We start from the raw sequence: 22500 nt of genomic DNA, 5'->3' as shown, positions 1-22500 counted from the left end.
AATGACATCCGTCCGCAAAAGGTTAAATTTTGTTAATGACAAATTCTCTATATTATTCTCTTCGCATCTTCGCAAGTCATATGGACCACCAAAGGTCAGAAAGATCGAATTTACATTTTCACTTTGAAAAGTCAGGAAGCCAAGGTAAAATAAGTTCGCATGTCCCACGTTAACACGTTGAATGCCACACGATTTCATGTAGCAAACTATACGCTATGAAAAAAATATAATATGAAATTATCCCACTGAATCGTTTTATTTTTATTGCATGTTTATCTGGCCGAATGTCACATTAGGCAGTATTACTTATAATATAAAAATGTTTGCAAATAATCATCGTTGAATTGATTGAATTATAGTAATTCCATCTGGTCGGAGGTCCATGGCATTCAACGTGTTAATAAATCTCATTAAATGTTCTACTTTATCCTCCGTAGAAAGTCTCCGTGAATCTACATAAATCCAACCATCAGGTAGAACAAATTTTCGTGTTTGCTCTGCAATGAACATCGTGAAACTCGATTAAAACTAGCTTGTGTCTCCCGCGTCAATATTCGGAATATAATGAAAGATAACACGTTCCGTGCCAGACCGTTTTTTGAAGACTTTCCGTTCACGCTTTACAATCGTATTGTTTTGTTTCTGGAGTATGACTTAGATTGATTAAAATTATGCAAAAATCATAACTATCAAGGAAAGGGTGTATAGTTTAAGATGCATAACACAACAAAACAGTAAATTTATTTTTCTAGGAATTAGTTCAACAAATACCTGGCTGAACATTACTCTATCGAGCGAGTCGCATCCTCGCACATAATATTTTCTTATGATGTCTATATTAGTTTGAAATAAAACATTTTAGTTGAAATATATTTAATATTACATTTATATGACAAGTTTGTATATAATCAGGAAGGTATGTTACGGTGAACTTTGTTAAAACATGGCAAACATAAATGTGGTTTATCCACACAACTATCACAGAATGTTGCACTTTTACAGTACAGTTTTTTGCCGATTGGGAACCGAATTTTTTAACGATAAAACAAATCGTAGTAAAAAAAATGACTACCACGCCGGCAATAGTATTAACCCTTTGCACTCGAAAGTTTTTCACTAGAAATATTCAACACTCTTTGATAAAATACAGACGATGCTTTTGCGACTAATGTAAATAATTTAATCGATAAATTAAAGGACAAAACTATTTTACTTTGATATCTCACATAGTGACGCGTTACACAAAGTTTAATGTTAAACATCAAACTTTATAATTTTACTGTATCAAACCAAGTGGTAGAGAGTCACCTCCCGAGCGCAAAGGGTTAAGATGCCCATAATTGACTGAATAATACATTTTTAATAAATTCTTCATTTTACAATGACAATACCCAATGGCTTGAACGGAAAGTTCAGCACGGAACGTGATAATCAAAAAGCAGCACACGAAATTCTACGAAATCCTACGAAATTTTCAGTGCTACTCTTTTCCCAAGGATGTTGTGAGACTATAAATGCATAAACATCCGCAGTCAAATGATAAATCACGTTCCTCGTCGTCTATTTTTGCCGGAGCGTCTCGCTGATCCAGTTCCATGATCAAAGCCGGCGACCCGCGCGAATGACGCGGCTGCCGCCGACAGTGGACGAGAAATGACTGGATTACGACGGAAGAAAGTGTCGCGAGTATTCACGTGGAAAGTGGCCGCGATCCGAGAACCGGTCCCCTGCCGCGGAAACCGCCCAAAAAACGCCCGGAGGGTACACGCAGCGTTTTCGCAACGCGCCGTCTAATGACCTCGGTGAGTGATTAACGAAAGAGCCCCTCGATGACTCGGAATATTTCCGAAGTTACCGCGGTTTTCGTAATTCTTCTTGATGACATAGTCTACTAGTTCATGGGTAATGGGATGACACGAGGATAGTGTTTGGTTTTAATTGGTTAGAAAATCATAGTGATGGAGTTAGTAGTGTATTGTTAATTAGTGAGATAATATTGAAAATTAGATGGAGAGACGTAAGTAATTAGATTTGCATCTCTCGGTATAGGCATTAAGCGGTACTGTTTGTTTGCTACTCAATGACTAGTAAGATAGCGTTGAAACTAGATTTCATTTGTTGTGTTTATAGTTTTTGGTTACATAATCGTATTGACGAATAGTGAATTAATAGTGTATTATTAGTTATTGAGATAATATCGAAAATTAGATGAAGAGACAAATAATTAGACCTGCATTCCTCAGTACAGTCATTAACTGATATTATTTGTTTGCTACTCGATGCCTAGTAAGATAGAGGAGGCATTACAGGTTTTCCTCGCTATTTGTTGTGTTTATAGTTTTTATTGATAACGTAATCTTACTGGCGAATAGTAAATCAGTAGTGTATTATTAGTTAGTGAAATAGTATCGAAAATTAGATGGAGAAAGATAAATAATTAGACCTGCATCCCTCAGTATAGCAGGAACAACAGGTTTTCCTCGCAGTTTGTTGTGTTTATAGTTTTTATTGGTTGTGTGTAACCGTACCGGTGAGTTGCAAACTGGTATTGAAAATGAAATGAAAAAGCATGAATGGTGACTAAGTAGACTGGTATTCTTCAGCGTAGACTTTAAGTGATGTGGACTATACAAGCGTGGATCATTGTGTCAGGAGGAAGCTATATAGTTATTTCTTTGTATGCAGTTGAATTTTTTGTTAGCGAGAACTGCACGTGAATTGTAAATGGCACCTTAGTGAACGATGCAGGAGGTTGTATTGGAGCCAAGGTGAACCGGGCACGGACGGAGGTCCGCCATTTTTATTTCTGCGCTACTCTATTTACAAGCAACCTGTCTTCATTTCCTTTTTTTAAGATTTCTCTTTTGCAACGAGTATTGCATCATTTGGATGGCTCTGATTTATGAAGATCGATTTCAAAATGAACTCTCTTTGCATTTTATGTTGATGGATTGTGCTGGTTTTTGTTGGGTTGTTCTTGTTGCGAATGTGTTCGCATATCAATTCAGTGGAACAATCTATGTAAATAAGAAAAAATGGCAAACTTGGTGAATTACTTGTCGAATAAGATATATACTCAATCATCGTTTATGAGTGAATGAATTGTCCCTCGAATAAAATATTAAAAATACTGCTAAGGTTGAAAGTCATGAAAACTTTTATAATAGAATGTGAACGAATCTATTCAGAATCTAAACACCAAACTCCGATCGTCTCCGACATCGTCTCGTCGAGTCACATGTTCGGCTGTATGAATCCCTCAACGATCTATACAGGACGATACAAAAAAAGTGTTCATAATTTCTATCCATGTATTTATAACTTCAAGGTTCAAGTTGTAGAGTTTCAAGTTATAAGAGTTCAAGGTATATACAGATGTTCAAATTACAGAGGTTCAAGTTGTACAGTTTCAAGTTATATAGGTTCCAGCTACATAGGTTCAAGTTATAGAGTTTCAAGTTATATAGGTTCAAGCTATATAGATTCAAGTTATACAGTTTCGAATTATAGTATTTCAAATTACATATATTCAAATTATAGTGTTTCAAATCATACGAGTTCAAGGTATATACAGATGTTCAAATTGCAGAGGTTCAAGTTGTAGAGTTTCAAGTTATATAGGTTCAAGCTATATAGATTCAAGTTATACAGTTTCGAATTATAGTATTTCAAATTACATGTATTCAAATTATAATGTTTCAAATCATACGAGTTCAAGGTATATACAGATGTTCAAATTGCAGAGGTTCAATTTATAGAGTTTCACATTATAGAAGTTTAAGTTATATAGGTTCCAGCCAAGTAGATTCAAGTTACAGAGTTTCGAATTACAGAACTTCAAGTTACAGAGATTCAAGTTATAGATGTTCAAATTATAGAGCTTCAAGTTCTAAGTGTTCAAGGTTCAGATATTCAAATCATAAAAGTCCCAAATATAGAGTTCCAAATTATACAATATCAAACTCTATAAATTTAAGCCACAATTAACCTATTTACTCTGTTTAAGAGAAATATATACTCTCTATAGATGTTCAAATTATAGAGGTTTAAGTTCTAAGTATTCAAAGTTCAGATATTCAAATCATAAACCTTCCAAATATAGAGTTTCAAGTTATACAATTTCAAATTCTATAAATCCAAGCCACAGTTAACCTATTTACGCTGTTAAAGACAAAAGTATACTCTCTATAGATGTTCAACTTATAGAGCTTTAAATCCCAAGTATTCAAGGTACAGGTAGTCAAATCATAAAAGTTATAGAGTTTCAAGTTACACAATTTCAAACTACACAATTTCAAACAAATCCATATTCACCAGAACATTTCGTTATTTATTTATTTAATCTTCCTGCCATAACACTGCTGCCAACTTTACCAAAGTACCCACCAACTACACACCCGTCCGAAAAATCAGGTCCACTTTTCCTTCATCGCCCTATAGAGCAACGAGACAGAAGTCAAAGGAAAGACGAAACGGAGCATAGCACGGTGTCAGAGCGAGACAAAGAGTCTACGTTATACGCACACCATGAGAATAGCTGTAGGATCGTTTCCGTTTTCCCCTCCACGCGTGTCCGACGGTGCCGGTCGTTCGGTACACCGAGCTATCTTGGTCGGTCGAAGGCCTGCCAGCCGGTGCTGACCAGCTGTTCGAGCTGGTTCATCCTCTCCCCGGCCCACAATCGATCCGTTGTCCACGCCGCGATCCACCGCGGCGAGTCCCTCTCGATCATTCATCCCGCGATCACCGATCATCATGAGTTCGGAGCTCTGACCGGCGTGAGTACTGTTACTTGTTCGAACCAGTGATCCCGTTTCTAACCCCTTTCTCTCTCGTTACCTTTCGTTGGAAATCGGTGATTAACACGTTGAACGCCGCGCGGTTTCACGGAGGAAAATACGCAGAATGGAAGAAATATGATATTAAATCATTTGATTGAATTGCATTATTATTGCGTGTTCATCTAGCTGAATGTCAACGCATTATGTTGCATTGTTTGTAATATAGAAATGTTTTCATGTAATTGTCCATTGAGTGAACTATAGTAATTCGATTTGATTGAACACCACGATTTCACAAAGGAAAATACGCAGAATGGAAGAAATATGATATTAAATCATTTGATTGAATTGCATTACTATTGCGTGTTCATCTAGCTGAATGTCACTGTATTATGTAGCATTATTTACAATATAGAAATGTTTTCGTATAATTGTCCATTGAGTGAACTATAGCAATTCAATTTGGGTCACCGGTGACCCCCATGGTATTCAACGTGTTAAACAATGAAAGAATTTCTATTAAAGATCCTAGAAGTGATAATAATAAATGGCCAGGTAATATGTTAGCTGAAAGTCAGCTAATATATAGATGCAGTTCAAACTATTGAAAATCGGTGATTAAATGATGTTCACTGTATGGAATCAGGTGGTGAGTGAGAGTCAGCTCTCGAGTGCAATGGGTTAAACTAGAACTACCGAGCACTTGAACCGTCTTTCTAAAATTTATTTAAAGAAGCTTGTATTTATTAAAATTTCAGTTGACTTATATTTCAGTGTAGGTCTTGGTTAGGTCATAACACGAGGATATTTGTTTTTGGTTTTACTTGGTTAGATAATCGTAGTGACGAATAGTGAGTTAGTAGTGATGAAGTTAGTAGTGTATTGTTAGTTAGTGAGATAATATCGAAAATTAGATGGAGAAAAATAAGTAATTAGACCTGCATTCTTCAATATAGTCATTAAGTGGTATTATTTGTTTGCTACTCGTCAAAGGCGAAACCGTTTGGACGTTGATTAGTTCGTTAGATCGATTATTAGTGAATGTTCTCGTCACTTTTCGAATGACACTCGTGGCACACTCCAGAGCTACAAGGTCCGTAAATATTTGAGCGACACGTGCTGGATGGGAGATGAGAGATAAGGGTGTTTTGTGTTTGCTACCAGCTGAGTATATTGATTACGATCTGTTTTTATGTAATAGAGGATGTTTGGCGTATTGACTATTACGTTGGTCACCGGTGTCCGGCGGTTTATAGAAAATGATTGCAATGTTGAGTTGAAATATCGAATAGTGAAGCAGTGTTTTTAGTTTTTGTTTATTGTAATCGTCTTTGTGAGGTGTTTGTTTGTATTGTTTTAATAATGTTACATTTGTAAGTATTATTATGTTGTAATATCATTTAATTTGACATATTGTGGGTAATATGATTTAGATGATACAGTTTGATTGGATTATTATAGAATATGATGTTAGTTATTAAATATTATTTAATAGCATTAACCCTTCGCACTCGACAATATTTTTCATTAAAAATATTCATTACTTTCTGACTAAATATTAACGATATTTTTCGCAACACAATTGATTCTTCAATAAATTAAGAGACAGAACTGTTTTACTTTGATATTTCATGCGTTGATACATTACACAATTTAATATTGAATTGAAAATTGTATAAGTTTGCTTGAATCAAGTGGGGACTGTATGTCGCCCCTCGAGTGCAAAGGGTTAACACTAGAACTACCGAGCATTTAATACGATTAATAAGCAATTCCTATAAAAATTGTAACGATAGATTATTTTCAGTTTCTTCGGACACTCATTATAGTACTCAAATGAAACTATTTATTTTCAAAATCATTTCGAATATTCAATGCTTCGAAGATATCAATAATTGCTAAACGAAAAAATCGAAACCAGTCATCTTGACTGTTACGTAGTTCTAGTGTTAAAATAAGGTTATACAATATTGAATAGTAGCAGTATTTAGTATAATATTAGTACAATATTTAATAATGGAACGAGTAACTACATAATAATCTAACGTAAGAAATAAAATTCTAATTAATCATTCATTGAGTGATATAGAAAACACTCAAAATTCCCATGGCAATCAAGGTGTTCACTCCAAAAGTTCGTGTGCTGATTGTTTCTTGTTTCCTTCGTTACGCAATGACGGAAGATTCGGTTTGTCGGTGGATTTTCCTTTGTGAGTCAGTGATTAGCCCGTCGATTGAAGTGTCGTTCTTTCTATTGTAGTTAATTGCTGGTAATTGATCGGCCGATTGATAGTACGGGTGCACTGTGTTTTGATCATTCTATCCGCGCGCGACAATGTTGCCACAGTTGATAAGCGAAAATGACGGTTCGTTCTGTTTGCTCTTTCGTTGTTTTTCTCGTCATCGGTGGATCGCGAGAAATTATGTTAAACGAAATAATCTAAGTGTGTGCGTTCATTAATTGGAACGTTTGTTCAGATTGACGAGAAATGAGAAGATTTCTGAGCCGAATCGATAACTTGTTTACTTGGTATGCACCTGTCAGGTGTTTCCCTTCGGAAATCATTGTGTTTGCTCGACTTTCGATCGACACGATCGTCGTAACGCATTGACACACGTGTCAGTAGGTTGTTTATAGAAAATTGATGTTTTTCACACTGCCGATTGAAACTTAATCACATCTTGAAGCGTTTGAAGTAGTGATGAGGATTTAGAAATAGAATTAGAGAAAAATGAATTAGAGAATGAGTAGAATTGAGCGAACGTAAATCATATTAACACGTTGACGTTCATTTTGAAATCGGTGAGTGCTTCCAAAAACACTTCTTTTTTTTATCGATTGGTTCTTGGGGAGTTCGTTCAAGATTTCATACTTACATATTAAAATTATTTCTTAATACGTTTCCCTAAAAAAAGTTAGACGTCTATAGCCGTCATTTGTTTTTCAGCTTCGGTTTCTCTGACACGCAAAAGACGGCTATAGACGTTTTATCTAACGATATTTTTTGAAAATAATTTAGGAAAAAATAAAACAGGCATATTTTTATAAACATAACTTTATTCTGCACACGATTTTCATTTACATTCTTTTTTAATATAACACAAAATTGAAAGATAAGAACAAAAATTTCTACATGAACGCCTCAACACTTTATAATACGAATTATTTTTATTGGAGTTTTCTGGAGTAACTGTTTTACTTCAGCAATTATTAAAAGAAGGCTAAAGGATTTAGAGGATAATAAATTCAACAGTGATATACATTCATTTAATTGTTTTATAATACTAAAAATAGGACTACTATAGACGTCGTTCGCGTCTACAAGCAATGGACGACTATAGACGTCATTTACAACGTGTTAATTTTGAAAAAGAAAATAAATATTAAAGCGACCTAATTTTGTTATTCACTGTTCGATAGAGTATACTCTCAGAGAAATAGTTCATTCGAATTCAAATAATTGTATTATTATCATTATGTATTATTCTTATTATTATGTCTTATTCTTCTGTTATAAATGATCACACTTGAAAACAAACGTTAACATCGAATATACCTAGAATCTCCTATTATTTTCAATAGATTATTAATCAAAAAGTAATCAGATCGATCGGAGTTCAGAAAGAAATCACGAGATGTTCACATCTAATACTCCTCTCTAAGGAAACTCAAGTGTTCACCAACGATAGCTTTCTATTTACGAAAGATCTCCGGCTATTTTGGTCGTTTTAATAGCCAATTCCTAGTAAACTTAATCTCGTGTACGTTTCAGTCTTTCGACACGCTCTCGTATTGGTCGTGCGTCAGCTTAAAAGATTATTCAAATTCGAACACTGCGTAATTCGCGATCGAAGTAACCGTCCACCGTGATACGTAATCTGTTTCATTTACTTCTTTAATTTATTCGAGGTCAATTGATATTTTGACATTCATACTTTATTAACTGGTGATCATATAATTCATCGTTAATTGACGCATCAACAGGTTTCCATTAGGTAGACTGTTAATTTCATTCATTCCCGCGTTGATAGTATTTTAATTACAATCTAATCATTCGTATTTTATTGCGTAGTTAATAGCATTACAACGACAGTTAATGAACTTCGTCGAACGAAGCTGGAAAAAGATAGCAGCACGTCGCGTTTCAACAATTCAGTAGCTTCGGATTATTTAATACCTATAAGCAACACGAGAATCGGCAGCTGACGCATCAACAGGTTTCCATTGACTGTTCACATCAACTTTCGATTTCTTGTAGTTTCCTCGTGGACTCGACGTAATTGCTCACGATTTGGAATCACGTTAAATTCAACTTCGACTAAAATAATAACAAATAAGTCTGTTTCGATATAAACATTTATTATTTAGGTTTATGTAACAGACATCAGATTTATTTAGAACTATGCTTCTCTGTCGAGAGATTTTTAAATTGTATATGTTATCACGCTATTTACAATAGTACTTTGCGGACGAGTGCCGACACTTTCCGAGATCAAACTTTCATGTTTGTAATACTAAGTTGCAAACAAATGATTCAACTACTCAAACAGCAAGAAACCAGTACATAATTTCCTTATTCAATATTATTTAGGCATTCGATGTGTGATTTGGCAGAATCTACAAAAGGTTTTGTTTAGTTCAGAGAATCTTCGTTCGCAAAGGGTTAAGGGACAGTCACGGACGGCGGTATACGTTACAAAACATCGAAAGCATGAAGAAACAGTATCGAAATATATAAAAATGACCAAAAAATTGAATACAACTTAACCCTTTGCACTCGAGAGGTGACTCTCAGTCACCACTTGATTTGATTTGCAAAATTATAAAGTCTTGAATATAATATTAAGCTTCGTATGATGCGTCAATATATGGAGTATTGAAATAAAATAACTTTCCTTCTTAATTTATATATGTTTCCTCGTTAATTAGTTTCAAAGGACATCGTCTGTATCTCATCGAAGAATATTGAATATTTCTAGTGAAAAACTTTCCAGTGCAAAGGATTAATATTTCATTTAAAGAATCGATACTGTCCATAAGCTAAACATGACCGAAATTTCCGTAACACGGAACGCGCTAACCGTTGACCTCGGTCCGCTGGAACCGTGGAAAGAGTCGCGCAGTGTGTCAGTGAGATCGACGATCACCGTCGAAGCTCGATCCTTCCCCGGCTCCGAGAAACAACCGGGAGAAAGCTGATTGAACTCGGTCGGATGCTGCGCGTGTCCGACGCCATGTTCGGTTTTGTTTTGACCGGCAGAGGATCGGCGCGCAGACTACGCCACGCGAAAATCGTGCCGGACTTCTTCTTTATTACACGGTGCTGCAGCGATGAATCATGCCCGAAGGAAGTGTAGCGCAGTTTCTGGATAATCGCGTCGCGAGGCTAACCTTAATCGTTCGCGATAAGAGGACACGGTAGAAAGCTACGCGGCGCACGCATTGTTTCGGTGAGTGCATCCACGATAGAAAACGTACCTCGTTTATTACCTTTTATTCGCGCGCTAGCTTCTCAAATGCGGCGCGATTGTGCTTTAATTTTCTCCTTTCAAGCGTAGACTGATTTTACTTTAACCTTTTGAACTCTGTAGGCTCGAATATTGTAACAGTTATAATATTAAATATTTTAATGAATCTTAAAGAAACTACACTAAAATTTTTATTCGCGCGCTAGCTCTTCAAGCGTAGACTGATTTTATTTTAACCCTTTGAACTCTGTAGGCTCCAATATTGCACCAGGAATAATATTAAATATTTTAATGAATCTTAAAGAAACTACCATAAATTTTTTATTCGCGCGCTAGCTTTTCAAATGTGGCGCGATCGAGGTTTAATTTTCTCTTTTCAAGCGTAGACTGAATTTATTTTAGCCCTTTGAATTCTGTCGGCACCAATATTACACCAGTTATAATCACCTTTTATCTCTTGAACGTCGTAGAATATTATTTGATGTTATTCTTGCTTTTAAAATATTAAATGGTCTCTCTTGCTGTCCTGAGATCTTATCCAAATTTTATTTAAATACATCTCGGTCATTTCTGAGACACCATTTAATATTACGTACTGAAGCTCATAGGACGGTTTACGACCACTTCAATTGTTTAAATAGAATTTTTATTAATGTCAATAGATTTTACTGTTCTCTCAATAAATGCTCGGTAGTTCTAGTGTTAAATTCAAATTTCCCGAAATTTTGAAGCGATGTAAACTTTATTCTACAACACGCTTCAATTCGTATACAGAACAAATTCGATTAAAACTCTTTTGAGTGTTTAAATTCAAATTTCCCGAAATTCTGAAGGGATGTGAACTTTATTTTGTAAAGTAACACACTTCAATTCGCCGCGAAGTGTTGATGTTACAACCTGTTGATTGAAAACGAAAACCTTGGAGTGCACCAAGCGAGACGACACACGCGATGTCCGCCGGGAGCACGTTTAATCGTAGCGAACAATGAGCATTCCGGGCTGACAAATGACACTGTTAAACGAGCTGCAGGTGTCGTCACGTGAACGGAGCCATGTATATGGTATAGTCCGCGGCAAATCCGCCGGCCACGTAATCCGATCACGTTACGGTCTGCTTACGCAAAATTATTTCAGGCGAACGTCACACGATTTTGACCGTTCATTTTCTAGCCTTCTAGTACAGTTACAGCGGGAAGTGTTACGAATGCTTGCGCCGATTAGGAACAATGTCTAACCATCCTACACACCGTCGAATATTACAAAAAGAATTTTATAATGGTTGCGAACGGTTTGAAATAAAAGGGACTGAAGGATGGAAGGAAAAAATAAGAGAGTTAATTAAGTATCAAGGAGGAATGGAAGCATAGTGAGATGTAAAGAATTAAATTAAAAATGAAAATTAATTTAGCCGAAGAGAAAAGAAAGAATTAAATTAAAAATGAACATTAATTTGTCAAAAGGTAAAAGAAAGAATTAAATTAAAAATGAAAATTCATTTATCAAAAGATTAAAAAAAGAGTGAGAGAGTTAATTAAGTATCAAGGAGGAATGGAAGGATAGTAAGAAGTAAAGAATTAAATTAAAAATGAAAACTAATTTGTCAAAAGATAAAAGAAAGAATTAAATTAAAAATGAAAAGTAATTTGTCAAAAGACAAAAAAAAGGATTAAGAGATTTAATTAAGTATCAAGGAGAAATGGAAGGATAGTAAGAAGTGAAGAATGAAATTAAAAATGAAAACTAATTTAGCGGACGATAGTGTGTATCGTGAGTGACTGAAAATTCATTGTATACATATTGTGGAAATAGTAACATATCGTGTAAAATGAGGGAGAATGATTAGTAATTCAGATAACAGTAGCGAAGGTAATGTTTCACTGAAAGTGGAACATGTTTCTAGAAGAAGTGAAGTATACATATGGCATTTCACTTGAAACATTAATATTAAATGACAGTATATCCGATGTATTCCGAGCGATGAAAATTCACGTCACAATAACGTGTAGAATCATTAAACAAGTTTATCGTGAATCCAAATTGTTGTACAGTGTTGCACTGTCATGATAAGTTCTTCCGATAATTTGAAACAATTAAAGCCTTCAAATTTCAAACATTTAGATCCTTCAAATTTTCAACGCTTAAATTCTCAAAATTTTCAACACTTAAGTTCTCCAAATTTTTAGCACTTAAATCCTTCAAGTTTAAAACACTTAAATTCTCAAAATTTTCAATACTTACATCTTTCAAATTCAAAACCCTTTGAGAATTTAGGTGTTTTAGGGTTTGAGAGTTTAAGGTTGAGAGTTAAGTTCAAATGTCCTTTAAATTTCAAATTTCCAACCGTGTCCTCCAAAGATTGCATCGATGTAGGCCGATACTTCCTCAAGCTGTTATTTATGTACATTCACCTACAAAGATAAGAAAATTGCATTTTTACAAAATGTTGTTTACACGAAATTGCATGAGCAATGAGTCCACATAATCATAGAACTGTTGCCAACAAAATTGCCGAGTGACAGGAAAAAAATATATCGGCCGTTAACGCTCGAACACCGCGAGCGTTATAAGCTCCGAACTATTGTAGTTCCACGATCCACAGTTTTCTCCTTCTTGTCGAAGGGGAAAAGCGTGGAATGCATGACGCACGAAACATTTAATAGGCATTCTTGCTCTAGCGCATTCCAGTTGTTCGTAATATCTGTCGAAAGACGACTGATAACGTGCAGCCGATCGCATCGGAATTCCCGAAGCTGCAAAGAAAGATTGACTCTGGTCGAGGACACTCGGTTCAGCCCTGTCCTTGGCGAATTTCGCTTATCTTGAAGACTGGGAACCGAGATTACGTAACACGAATATGCTCTTACCACTTGGGACGATCGCTATCGTTGTTATATCCTTCGCGTGCCATTCGTGTGACTTTCTCGTTGTCTTCGAAATGAAATATAGAGAAACGGGCTTCGATTTTCGTAGAAGTTTTTCATTGTACAGTTAACCCTTTGCACTCGGATGTTTTTTCTTTATTTATGTTTATTTATAGTCGCATCAACACTTGGGTCATTAGCGACTAACAGAGAGTTTACAAGTTGTTCATTAGAGTTAACCTACATATGTAACATAGCTAATAATTTTATGATACAGATTTTTAAATGGTATCCCAACAGCTTAACGTAATCCTAGGTTCCTATTTACTTATATTATATCATTGTATATTCCGATCACTTTCAAAAATCGAAGAGAAATTACCAGTACATTGAGGAACAAAGCTGTTTTATTCAAATGTTTCACGTATCGAGGCATTATACAAAGTTTGACATTAAATATCACATTCTATAGTTTTACTGCGTCAAATCAAGTGGTGACTGAGAGTCACCTCTCGAGTGCAAAGGATTAAAGTATTTTATTTAATTTAAGAGATGTTTTACTTTGGAAATCATGTTTAACACTGTTTCTACCGAAGGTGTCAAAGAACACCTTATGAAATTCCAACTTAACACTATTTTCTCAGTTTAGTGAGTTTTCCTCCATTGAATTTTGGACATTCCTTAAGTTAATATTATCATTGTTCTTGAAACAGTCGAAATTGAATTAAAAAAAAACGACTAAACTAGGAAAATAATTTCCAATTAAAATTTCAGGTGTCGAAAGACACCTTAGATTGAGTTGATCAGATGAAAGTTTGAAATTTGTTAATTTGTTTAATTTAGTTTCAACGATATTGCTTAAAATATTATCTGACATCAACGGGGCAATTATAAATTTAAAATCTGTTAATTTTTTTAATTTAACTTAAAGAATATTGCTTAAATATTATTTGAGATCAACTGTGTAATTATAAGTTTGAAATTTGTTAATTTTTTGAATTTAACTTCAAGAATCACCATCCAAGATACTTCAACCAAAAAAAACCCGAATCCAAAGGAACGTATCTCAATCTCCAAAAAAAAACAACCCACTCCACGATCATGTCAAACTTACGTAAAGATATCAGTTGCGTTCGATCAATCGATTTGCATACGATCAGCCATCGTTAACCAGTTAACTGTGTTTGACGAGTATACACGTCATCGTAAAGCTTGACACGATACTAATTCTTTCAGCGATGAATTTTTTATTTTTTCACATAAACATGTAATTCTTCTTTGTTTCGCTTTGATTGCATTCGTCCTGCGTTCGACGAGTACACGCTCCATTTTTCGATTTCATTGCGCGCAGAACCAGAGGTTTTTCCAACTAAATTCCACAGTTAACTCATTAAAGAAGACCCCCAATTATTCCCCTCGCAGGTACCCGTTCTCCGAGGTCTAATTATAAACAACACAGCTGTGACACGGCGCTCGCGAACGATAAATCGCACGGCTTATCGTTAAAACGATCGTAAACAGCATTCAGATCAAATAATGAGCGCTGGTCAAATTTATCGCGCTATTGGTAACGATACGTGTAGCGAATGGGAGAAAGAGGGAGAGAAAGGGAAGGAGATAAGGAAGAAGGAAAAAAAAATTTATGCGATAGAATCCTCGTTTCCTTGTGCACACAGCGATCGTCGGTGACGTTAGTAAAATCGTGGGAACCGGGCACGGGTGACACAGTCGATCCTTTGATTTCAGCGCGATCAGACTGGGCGGCCTCAGAAAGCTGAATGGAGACACCGGTTATTAGACAATTGCAGATCCTTGGATTGATCTCGCTATGGCTGTTAATCGTCGCGGTGCCTGGCGATCTCGCGTCCTACACCATCGGGGTGGGCAGGGCTGACACCACTGGACCCACAGCCGAAGTTGTTTTCGTGAGTTGATTACAGGTTTTTCTTTTGGTTTCAAGGTATTCGAAAGAAATCTTGTGCACTGGGATATTTTTATCTCTTTGCACTCGGAAGTTTTTTACTGGGAATATTTAACGTGTTTTGATGAAGATGATATTTGAAACTGAGTGGAGGAACTGTTTTATTCCAATGTTTCACGTGTCGAGGCGTTGTACAAAGTTTAACGTTAAACATTAGATTTTATAGTTTTACTGCAAGTTAAATGGTATTCTACTCGTTTTGCTAATCCTTTGCACTTCAGAAGTTTCTCATTAGAAATATTTAACATGTTTTGATGAAGATGTTATTTAAAATTAACTCGAAGGGAAATCACAAGTGGAGGAACTGTTTTATTCCAATGTTTCACGTGTCAAGGCGTTGTACAAAGTTTAACGTTAAACATTAGATTTTATAGTTTCACTGCAAGTCAAGTGATATTCTACTCCTTTTATTAACTCTTTGCACTCCAGATGATACTTTCTGAAATTAACTTATCGAGAAACTGCACATACATCGAGGAAGAACACTATTTTGGTATTTCAAATTTGAACGAGTTAAGTGTTTTAAATTTGAAGAAGTTAATTTCAAGTATGAAAAATATATCAAACTTTACTACTTAATTGTGTCAATCAATTTGCAACTGAGAGGTGACTATGGAGTACGAAGGGTTAATTCTTTGCCTTATTCGGGGATCTATTTCGATTCTACTTATTTTATTTATTGATAATCTTATTTATTCGTCTATATTATTCTCTAAAATATTCTAACAAACATCTTGCTCTATTGTTTGAATAACAATTGTAGAAATATTTGATAATTCATATTGTATATATTTATAGAAATACACTTTTTGAAATATGAAGAAAGGAAACATAAATATTACTCGTGTTTTATTTGATAAATTGATTTATACAATGCATTGTTCACTTGAATTAGCTATAGTTTTATGTCTAAACGGTTCATTAATTCAATGAGGAACATTTAATCTCTAACTTCACCAAATATGAAAGCGAAAACGTCAGAGATCCAGGTGACATCTCAGGGATTGTTTGCTTTCCAGATGGGCTATGCGAAAATCGATCAGAAAGGATCAGGACTCCATCTGCGGACATTCTCCCGCGCGTTCATCATAGACGATGGCGAGGAGAGGTTCGTCTTTGTCAGCGTGGATAGCGCGATGATAGGAAATGGCGTCCGCAAAACGGTAATCTCCTCTTCCCTCTGCTACAATCTCCGATTCCTCGTTTTACAGAGATTTCTCCGTAACTTGGTGTCAAACTAATCCCTCCTTTAATCCAATCAATGTAAAAATAATCAATTTAAGAGTAACTACTGTCAGCAAACATCACTTCTTCACATAGAAATCATTTAACCCTTTGCACTCGAAAGATTTTCACTGGAAATATTCAACATTTTTCGAGATATAGACGACATTGTTTGAAAGTAATTTAACGATAATTCACAGATAAATTAACCCTCTATGGACCGACTTTTTTTTCGTGATTATAACAAAATGTGTGCAGTATGCAATTAATAAATCTCAATATATGAACACAAGTTAACAATGTATTCAATAGTTTTAATAATTTCATTGAAACAAATATATTTTGTAACTTTGAAGTTACAAAAGAAGAAAGTGTTAATGAAAGATCAAAGCGAGACAAAGAAGAATTACACGTTTATGTGAAAAAATAAAGAATTCATCGCTGAAAGAATCTCGTGTTAAGCTTTACGATGACGTGTATACTCGTCAAGCACAGTTAACTGGTTCAGAGTACAAAGGGTTAACGGAAACAAAGAATTTCTGTGACTCAATGAACATCGGGAGACAAATAAAATTGTACTAATAACAAACTGTAGCTTGATTCACCGATACAATGTGTACAAAAGTTTAAGTTGATTGATTATTTAATATCGTTCGTCATTTTGCAATAAAAAATTTAATAAACCAATTTAACCCAGTATATTGATGTGTGACTTCAAAGTCACACAAGCCTGTAGAGGGTTAAGCAACGAAGCTATTTTATTTAAATATTTCACACAGCAATACAAAGTTTCATTTAAAATACTAAATATTCAACTTCATAGTTTTGTATCAAATCGAGTGGTGACTGAGAGTCAACTCTCGAGTGCAAAGGGTAAAATCGAATAATACCATAAAGTTAGTTTTCTGTTTTAAATGAAAAATCAAAGGATGGTGGAACGAACAATAGGATTCGTCAGTTGTTATTCATAATTTCACTGTGATGCGTCAGTTTATTCGATAATTGTGCTTTTCAAACACGTTAATCATTGTTCGTCAAATATTGACAGGATTAGCAAGATTTACTCAAGGAAAACATCGAGCAATTTTCGTGTTACACTCATTATTTGCGATTTAAATCGAGTGTTGCCGCACACTGCACTCGCAGCGATCGTTCGTCCGTTGCTCCGAATAACCCATTTCCCGTTCAATGTTATCGCAGGTGCTGGAGAAACTACAAACTCAGTTCGGCAGTATGTACACCGAGAAGAACGTGATGATCAGCGGGACGCACACGCACTCGGCGCCGGGCGGTTTCATGCAGGACATGCTGTTCGACCTCACGACCTTTGGGTTCGTTAAAGAGACGTTCGACGCGATGGTCGCTGGCATCGCGAGGGTAATTATCAATAGGAGATTGCTTTTAAGTTAATTACTAAGTTTACTTTTAAACCTCGAATTTTTAAGATCTAGGTGAACGGATATTTTTCTCAAGACGATACAACGGACTGTACTTTACTCTCTGTAAATTTAGTCTAAACCCTTTGAACTAGGAAGTTTTTCACTAGAAATATTTGAACATTTAATTAACAAAGCTGTTTTATTTCAATATTTTTTAAATTGATGAGTTATACAAGACATAATTAAATATCAATAATATTATTGATATTTTCATTATTAATATTAATAATATTAAATTAATGAAGATTATTAAATAATAATAATAATATTAAATATCAAATTTTATAGTTTTACTATATGAAATCAGGTGCTGAGTAAGAGTCATCTCTCGACTGCTAAGGGCTTATGTAGCTAATATTTTATAGCTAGAATACTGTTTAATTCCAAAAATCTCTAAAGATAAATAATCTTCAAACGAAAATTCCTTTCAACTAAAAACAATATTTGAAACCTTATATATTATAAACTAAAAATATCAAAGTATATCTAAACGAGGAGACCATAAAATGTCTAAATGACGTATCCTCAATATTCCATAATTTCTCCTCAATCTCCCTAATCTTAAACATCCTGTACCCATCAAACTATCAACCTTTCATCAAGGAATACACTCCAATACATCATACTTCCTAGTAATATGTAGTCAAACCTATTTCTGTGCGGTAGATAGGGAAAGAAACCGCACAAAAAAAATCTTCAGAAATTTACGAAATAGTGAGAAAGTGTTTTCGAAGAAAGTAAATAATTAAACTACACATGGGATCATTTCAAAAAGATTTAATTTCTCGTACATGGAGAAATTGTCACAAGGTATATAATTCAATGATACTCGTAAATTCGTCCGATAATTTGAAACAATTAAATCCTTCAAATTTAAAACATTTAGATCCTTTAAATTTTCAATACTTAAATCCTTCAAATTTAAAACACTTAAATTCTCAAAATTTTCAACACTGAAATTCTCAAAATTCACTGCTACTCGTAGTCAAAAACGCGCATCTCGCGATGAACTAGTTCAAAGTCGCTTTCGTCACTTGAAAAACAGCAATTGGAATTCATGTACCGCATAAAAAAATCGCATAAAAAAATGGCACAAAATAAATCGCATAGAAAAGGACCGCACAACAACAGGTTTGACCAATGAATGTTTGCATATTATTCATTTATTTATTTCATCTAATACAAATACTCTAATGGGAATGGTGAATCAATCGTTTCCCTAGAAATCTATCCCAAGCGTTCCACAGTGTACATCGCAGAATGTAACCGATTCACGATCTCAATGATAAACATTGCAGAGTATCGAGCGAGCGCACAACAACGTCGTGTCGGGGAGGATCTTCATCACCCAAGGCGAGGTTCTCGGAGCTAACATCAACAGAAGTCCCGCGGCGTACCTAAATAACCCGCAATCCGAGAGAGACAGGTGAGCAATCCGAGCTACGATGATCCTCGGGATAAATCGATTCCTTTGCATCGAGAACTGAACCGAATCTTTTTGCTGTTAGGTACAAGTACGACGTGGACAAGACGTTGACGCAGATACAGTTCGTCGGCGCGGACAACAAGCTCCTCGGCGTGATCAATTGGTTCCCGGTGCATCCCACCAGCATGAACAACACGAACCACTTGGTGTCCAGTGATAACGTCGGCTACGCCTCGATTCTTTTCGAGAAAGCGATGAACAAAGACAGCTTGATCGGCAAGGTGAGATCACTTCGTGCAACGTACGTAGCAGACTTTGGCTGGTTGCCCATGCGGCAGTTGCTCTTGAAAGGCAGTTGTCTGAAGCTGTGTCTATTCGTGGCTAAAGATCTTAACCCTTTGACGAAGATTCTGTGAAATATATGAAACCTTTAGTAGATAAAGAATTATATATCAGATGCTAAACCCTTTGCGGTCCGAAGTGCTTTTGGTTTCAGACTTTGAGGTTCACGTCGACGTTAGTTCATTCTATAGCTTAACCGTTTGGCTGCTGACGGATTTTTTCTCAATATAAAAATAAAATACTCAATATTGTTTAGTGAGACGTAAATGATAGTTTCTGAAATTGATGGATTAGACAAAGATTCATGTAGAATATCAAACTTTATAATTTGTGTCGAATCAATTGGCGACTGAGAGGTGGTTATAGAGTGCGCAGAGTTAACCCTTTGCACTCCATAGGCGCCTCTAAGATTTGACACGAAAATTAGTACGAAATATTGAAAAAAATAGTTCTCTTCCTCAATGCTTGTGAGATTTCTTAATTCAATCTAAGAAAATGTCTGTATCTCATTAGAATATGTTGAATATTTCCGATGAAAAACTTCTGGAGTACAAAGGGTTAATTAGACTGAGTTTATGTTACAGTAGCAGTCTTATATTATTTTATACAAATGAGTTATTTATAAATGTGTTACTGTTACTAAGAGTTCTAAAAAGTTGAGGGCAAGATAAAAGTATTACACCCTTTGCATTAGAATATTTTTATTGTTGTATATTGTACAATTCTACTGAAATCAAGATCCAAAAGCAAAATACATTAAATAGGGGTGTATGTTTAGTCTTCATAAGACTTAAATTATTTTAAATATACTTTGCTTCCTCTGAATCTTGCATTTGTAGAGAATAACATTTTAAACGTATAATTATTTTTTCATTGATGTAAAATGTTTAGTAGACCCTAAAATAGCTTCACCTAAATAACAAATAACAATGGTGGTCGAAGACAGAGAACTCAGTTTCTCGAGTTTAATGCAGATGGCAGTAGATGACGCCTTGCTCGGCGTCTTGGTTACTTAACAACTGAGATGGAGTAGGGGAAGCCTGATTTACATGGGTGTACAGCTTGTAGTATACTTTAGGGTGCATGCTATCACAGTTTAAACTTTCAGTACAATATTGTTGTAATTAATGAAGTTTGGTATTTCACTCAGGCTTCATCGTTAACCTGAAACACTGAATACTAACTTTTCACTATGACAAATTTAATTCTTCCAATTATTCCATTTATTCAAATTGAATATTTCAATTTAGTAATTTGATTAACTTGAAATCATTGTAAAAATATGTTTAGGAATCAAAGTCCTGATTCTCTCTTTTTTATTGCACAAGCAGTCCCTAGTTCAATATTATTGTTAGATCAACCATAATCTCATGAAACTGTTGGAAAATTTACGCAGTAGTTCTATAATACTATGACTTTGTGTTTCATTATAATAATCTGCTTACAGTTTTAATTGTATCGCGTGTTCCATATCCATAGATATTTTGGTTGTGTATTATTCATAGTCGAATAGTGCCATTATGAAAAAACAATAGTATTTTCAATAAAAGAAATATTCCTACAAAATTAATATTAATTGTAACAAATAGTCACTTTAATGACTGACCAAATGTAATGACTATAAAGTTCATACACCTGAGAACACTTACGTTAAGATTCACCCTCACTTCTCCACCAGTTATTAATTACTTACTAATAACGAATTACACAATCAATTAATTAGCGAATTAATTATTAAAGAAATGATTAAAAATATATATTTTCAAATCAATGTCTTCAATCTTAAACAAATATTAATTTAAACTTAATACCTGGTGTACCAAAGACTCTCTGTCATTCTGAATATATCATGTATGTATCAAACGTGACTTTCAGTCGAGGTTAACCCTTTGCACTTTGAATTTTCTATAATGCATCACTATGCAAGATCTCATAGTAAACTACTTTCGTCCCTTGATTTCTCGATTAAGTTAATTACAGTAGTCGCAACAAACATCGTCTGTATTTTCAGAGAATTATCAAATTATCAAATTAAATTAACCCTTTGCACTCGAGAGGTGACTCTCCGTTACCACTTGATTCGATACAATAAAACTAAAGCTGAATATTTCATATTTCAAATTAAACTTCGCATCGTTACGTGAAATATTGAAATAGAACACCTTTGTTGCTTAATTTAATTAATTATCGTTAAATTAGTTTCAAACAATATCACCCATGTTTTGTTAAAAAATGTTGAATATTTCCATTGAGAAACTTTCGAGTGCAAAGGGTTAAAATATTATCAAATTAATCAATATCGCCAAAGAATGTTGAATGTTTCTAGCAAAAATCTTTCGAGTGCAAAGAGATAATAATCGGCCATGAACCTTGTTGGAAATTAGGGTCCTTTCGTGGCAGCCTTCGCCTCGACGAACCTGGGCGACGTTTCACCGAACACTCGAGGTCCAAGATGCGAGTTCTCGGGCAATAAGTGTTCGGAGCAGTACACTTGTCCTGGTAAGAAGGAGATGTGCTTTGCCTCTGGGCCTGGAAAGGACATGTACGAGAGCACCAGCATCATAGCCAACAAGATCTTCAAGGAATCGTGGGTGAGTCATTGTGTCTGTGTACTTTACTATTCGCTGAAACCTAAGTTCTCGATAACCTCGAAAAATCCTTAGTCTTATCACTTGTTCCGTTAACAAGTTGCTGCAGCTAAAACCAAATGGAACTTTTATATAAATAAACAATTTCGAACAATCACCAAAGAATAGACAGTTTATTACTTCTAGAACAATAAGTATTCTAAATATAGAATTAATGGAAAAAGTGTGTTAAATAATTTCTGAAAATTAGGATATAATATTAATTTTAACAATTTTCATATTTAAATATGAGTACAGGTTAAATAAGTGTGATTTTAATAAGAAAATTTTCAATAATTTAAGATTAAATTGTAACGTGTAACATAATCATTAATAATAGTATTCTAAAA

At 34.9% G+C, this 22500-nt stretch overlaps 1 protein-coding gene across 3 annotated transcripts in view; it reads left to right on the top strand.

Annotated features, from left to right (window-relative positions):
• Positions 1–4623: 4623 nt before the first annotated feature.
• Positions 4624–22500, top strand: part of CDase (neutral ceramidase) — a 67303-nt gene continuing 49426 nt past the window's right edge. The window contains exons 1-8 of one of the 3 annotated variants that reach the window (XM_031982492.2): positions 4624–4778; positions 10043–10232; positions 14858–15036; positions 16112–16255; positions 17517–17693; positions 19054–19181; positions 19264–19462; positions 21908–22114. In XM_031982492.2, the coding sequence (XP_031838352.1) occupies positions 14890–15036; positions 16112–16255; positions 17517–17693; positions 19054–19181; positions 19264–19462; positions 21908–22114 (1002 nt within the window). In that variant the 5' untranslated portion in view covers positions 4624–4778; positions 10043–10232; positions 14858–14889. Of the gene's footprint in view, positions 4779–6015; positions 6155–10042; positions 10233–14857; positions 15037–16111; positions 16256–17516; positions 17694–19053; positions 19182–19263; positions 19463–21907; positions 22115–22500 lie in introns of those variants that run through there. The other 2 variants (XM_031982491.2, XM_076374476.1) reach the window with 2 other exon arrangements.

This window comes from Nomia melanderi, chromosome 1 (assembly GCF_051020985.1).
Source record: "Nomia melanderi isolate GNS246 chromosome 1, iyNomMela1, whole genome shotgun sequence".
NCBI lineage: Eukaryota > Metazoa > Arthropoda > Insecta > Hymenoptera > Halictidae > Nomia > Nomia melanderi.
This window is presented reverse-complemented; position numbering and strand designations above follow the sequence as displayed.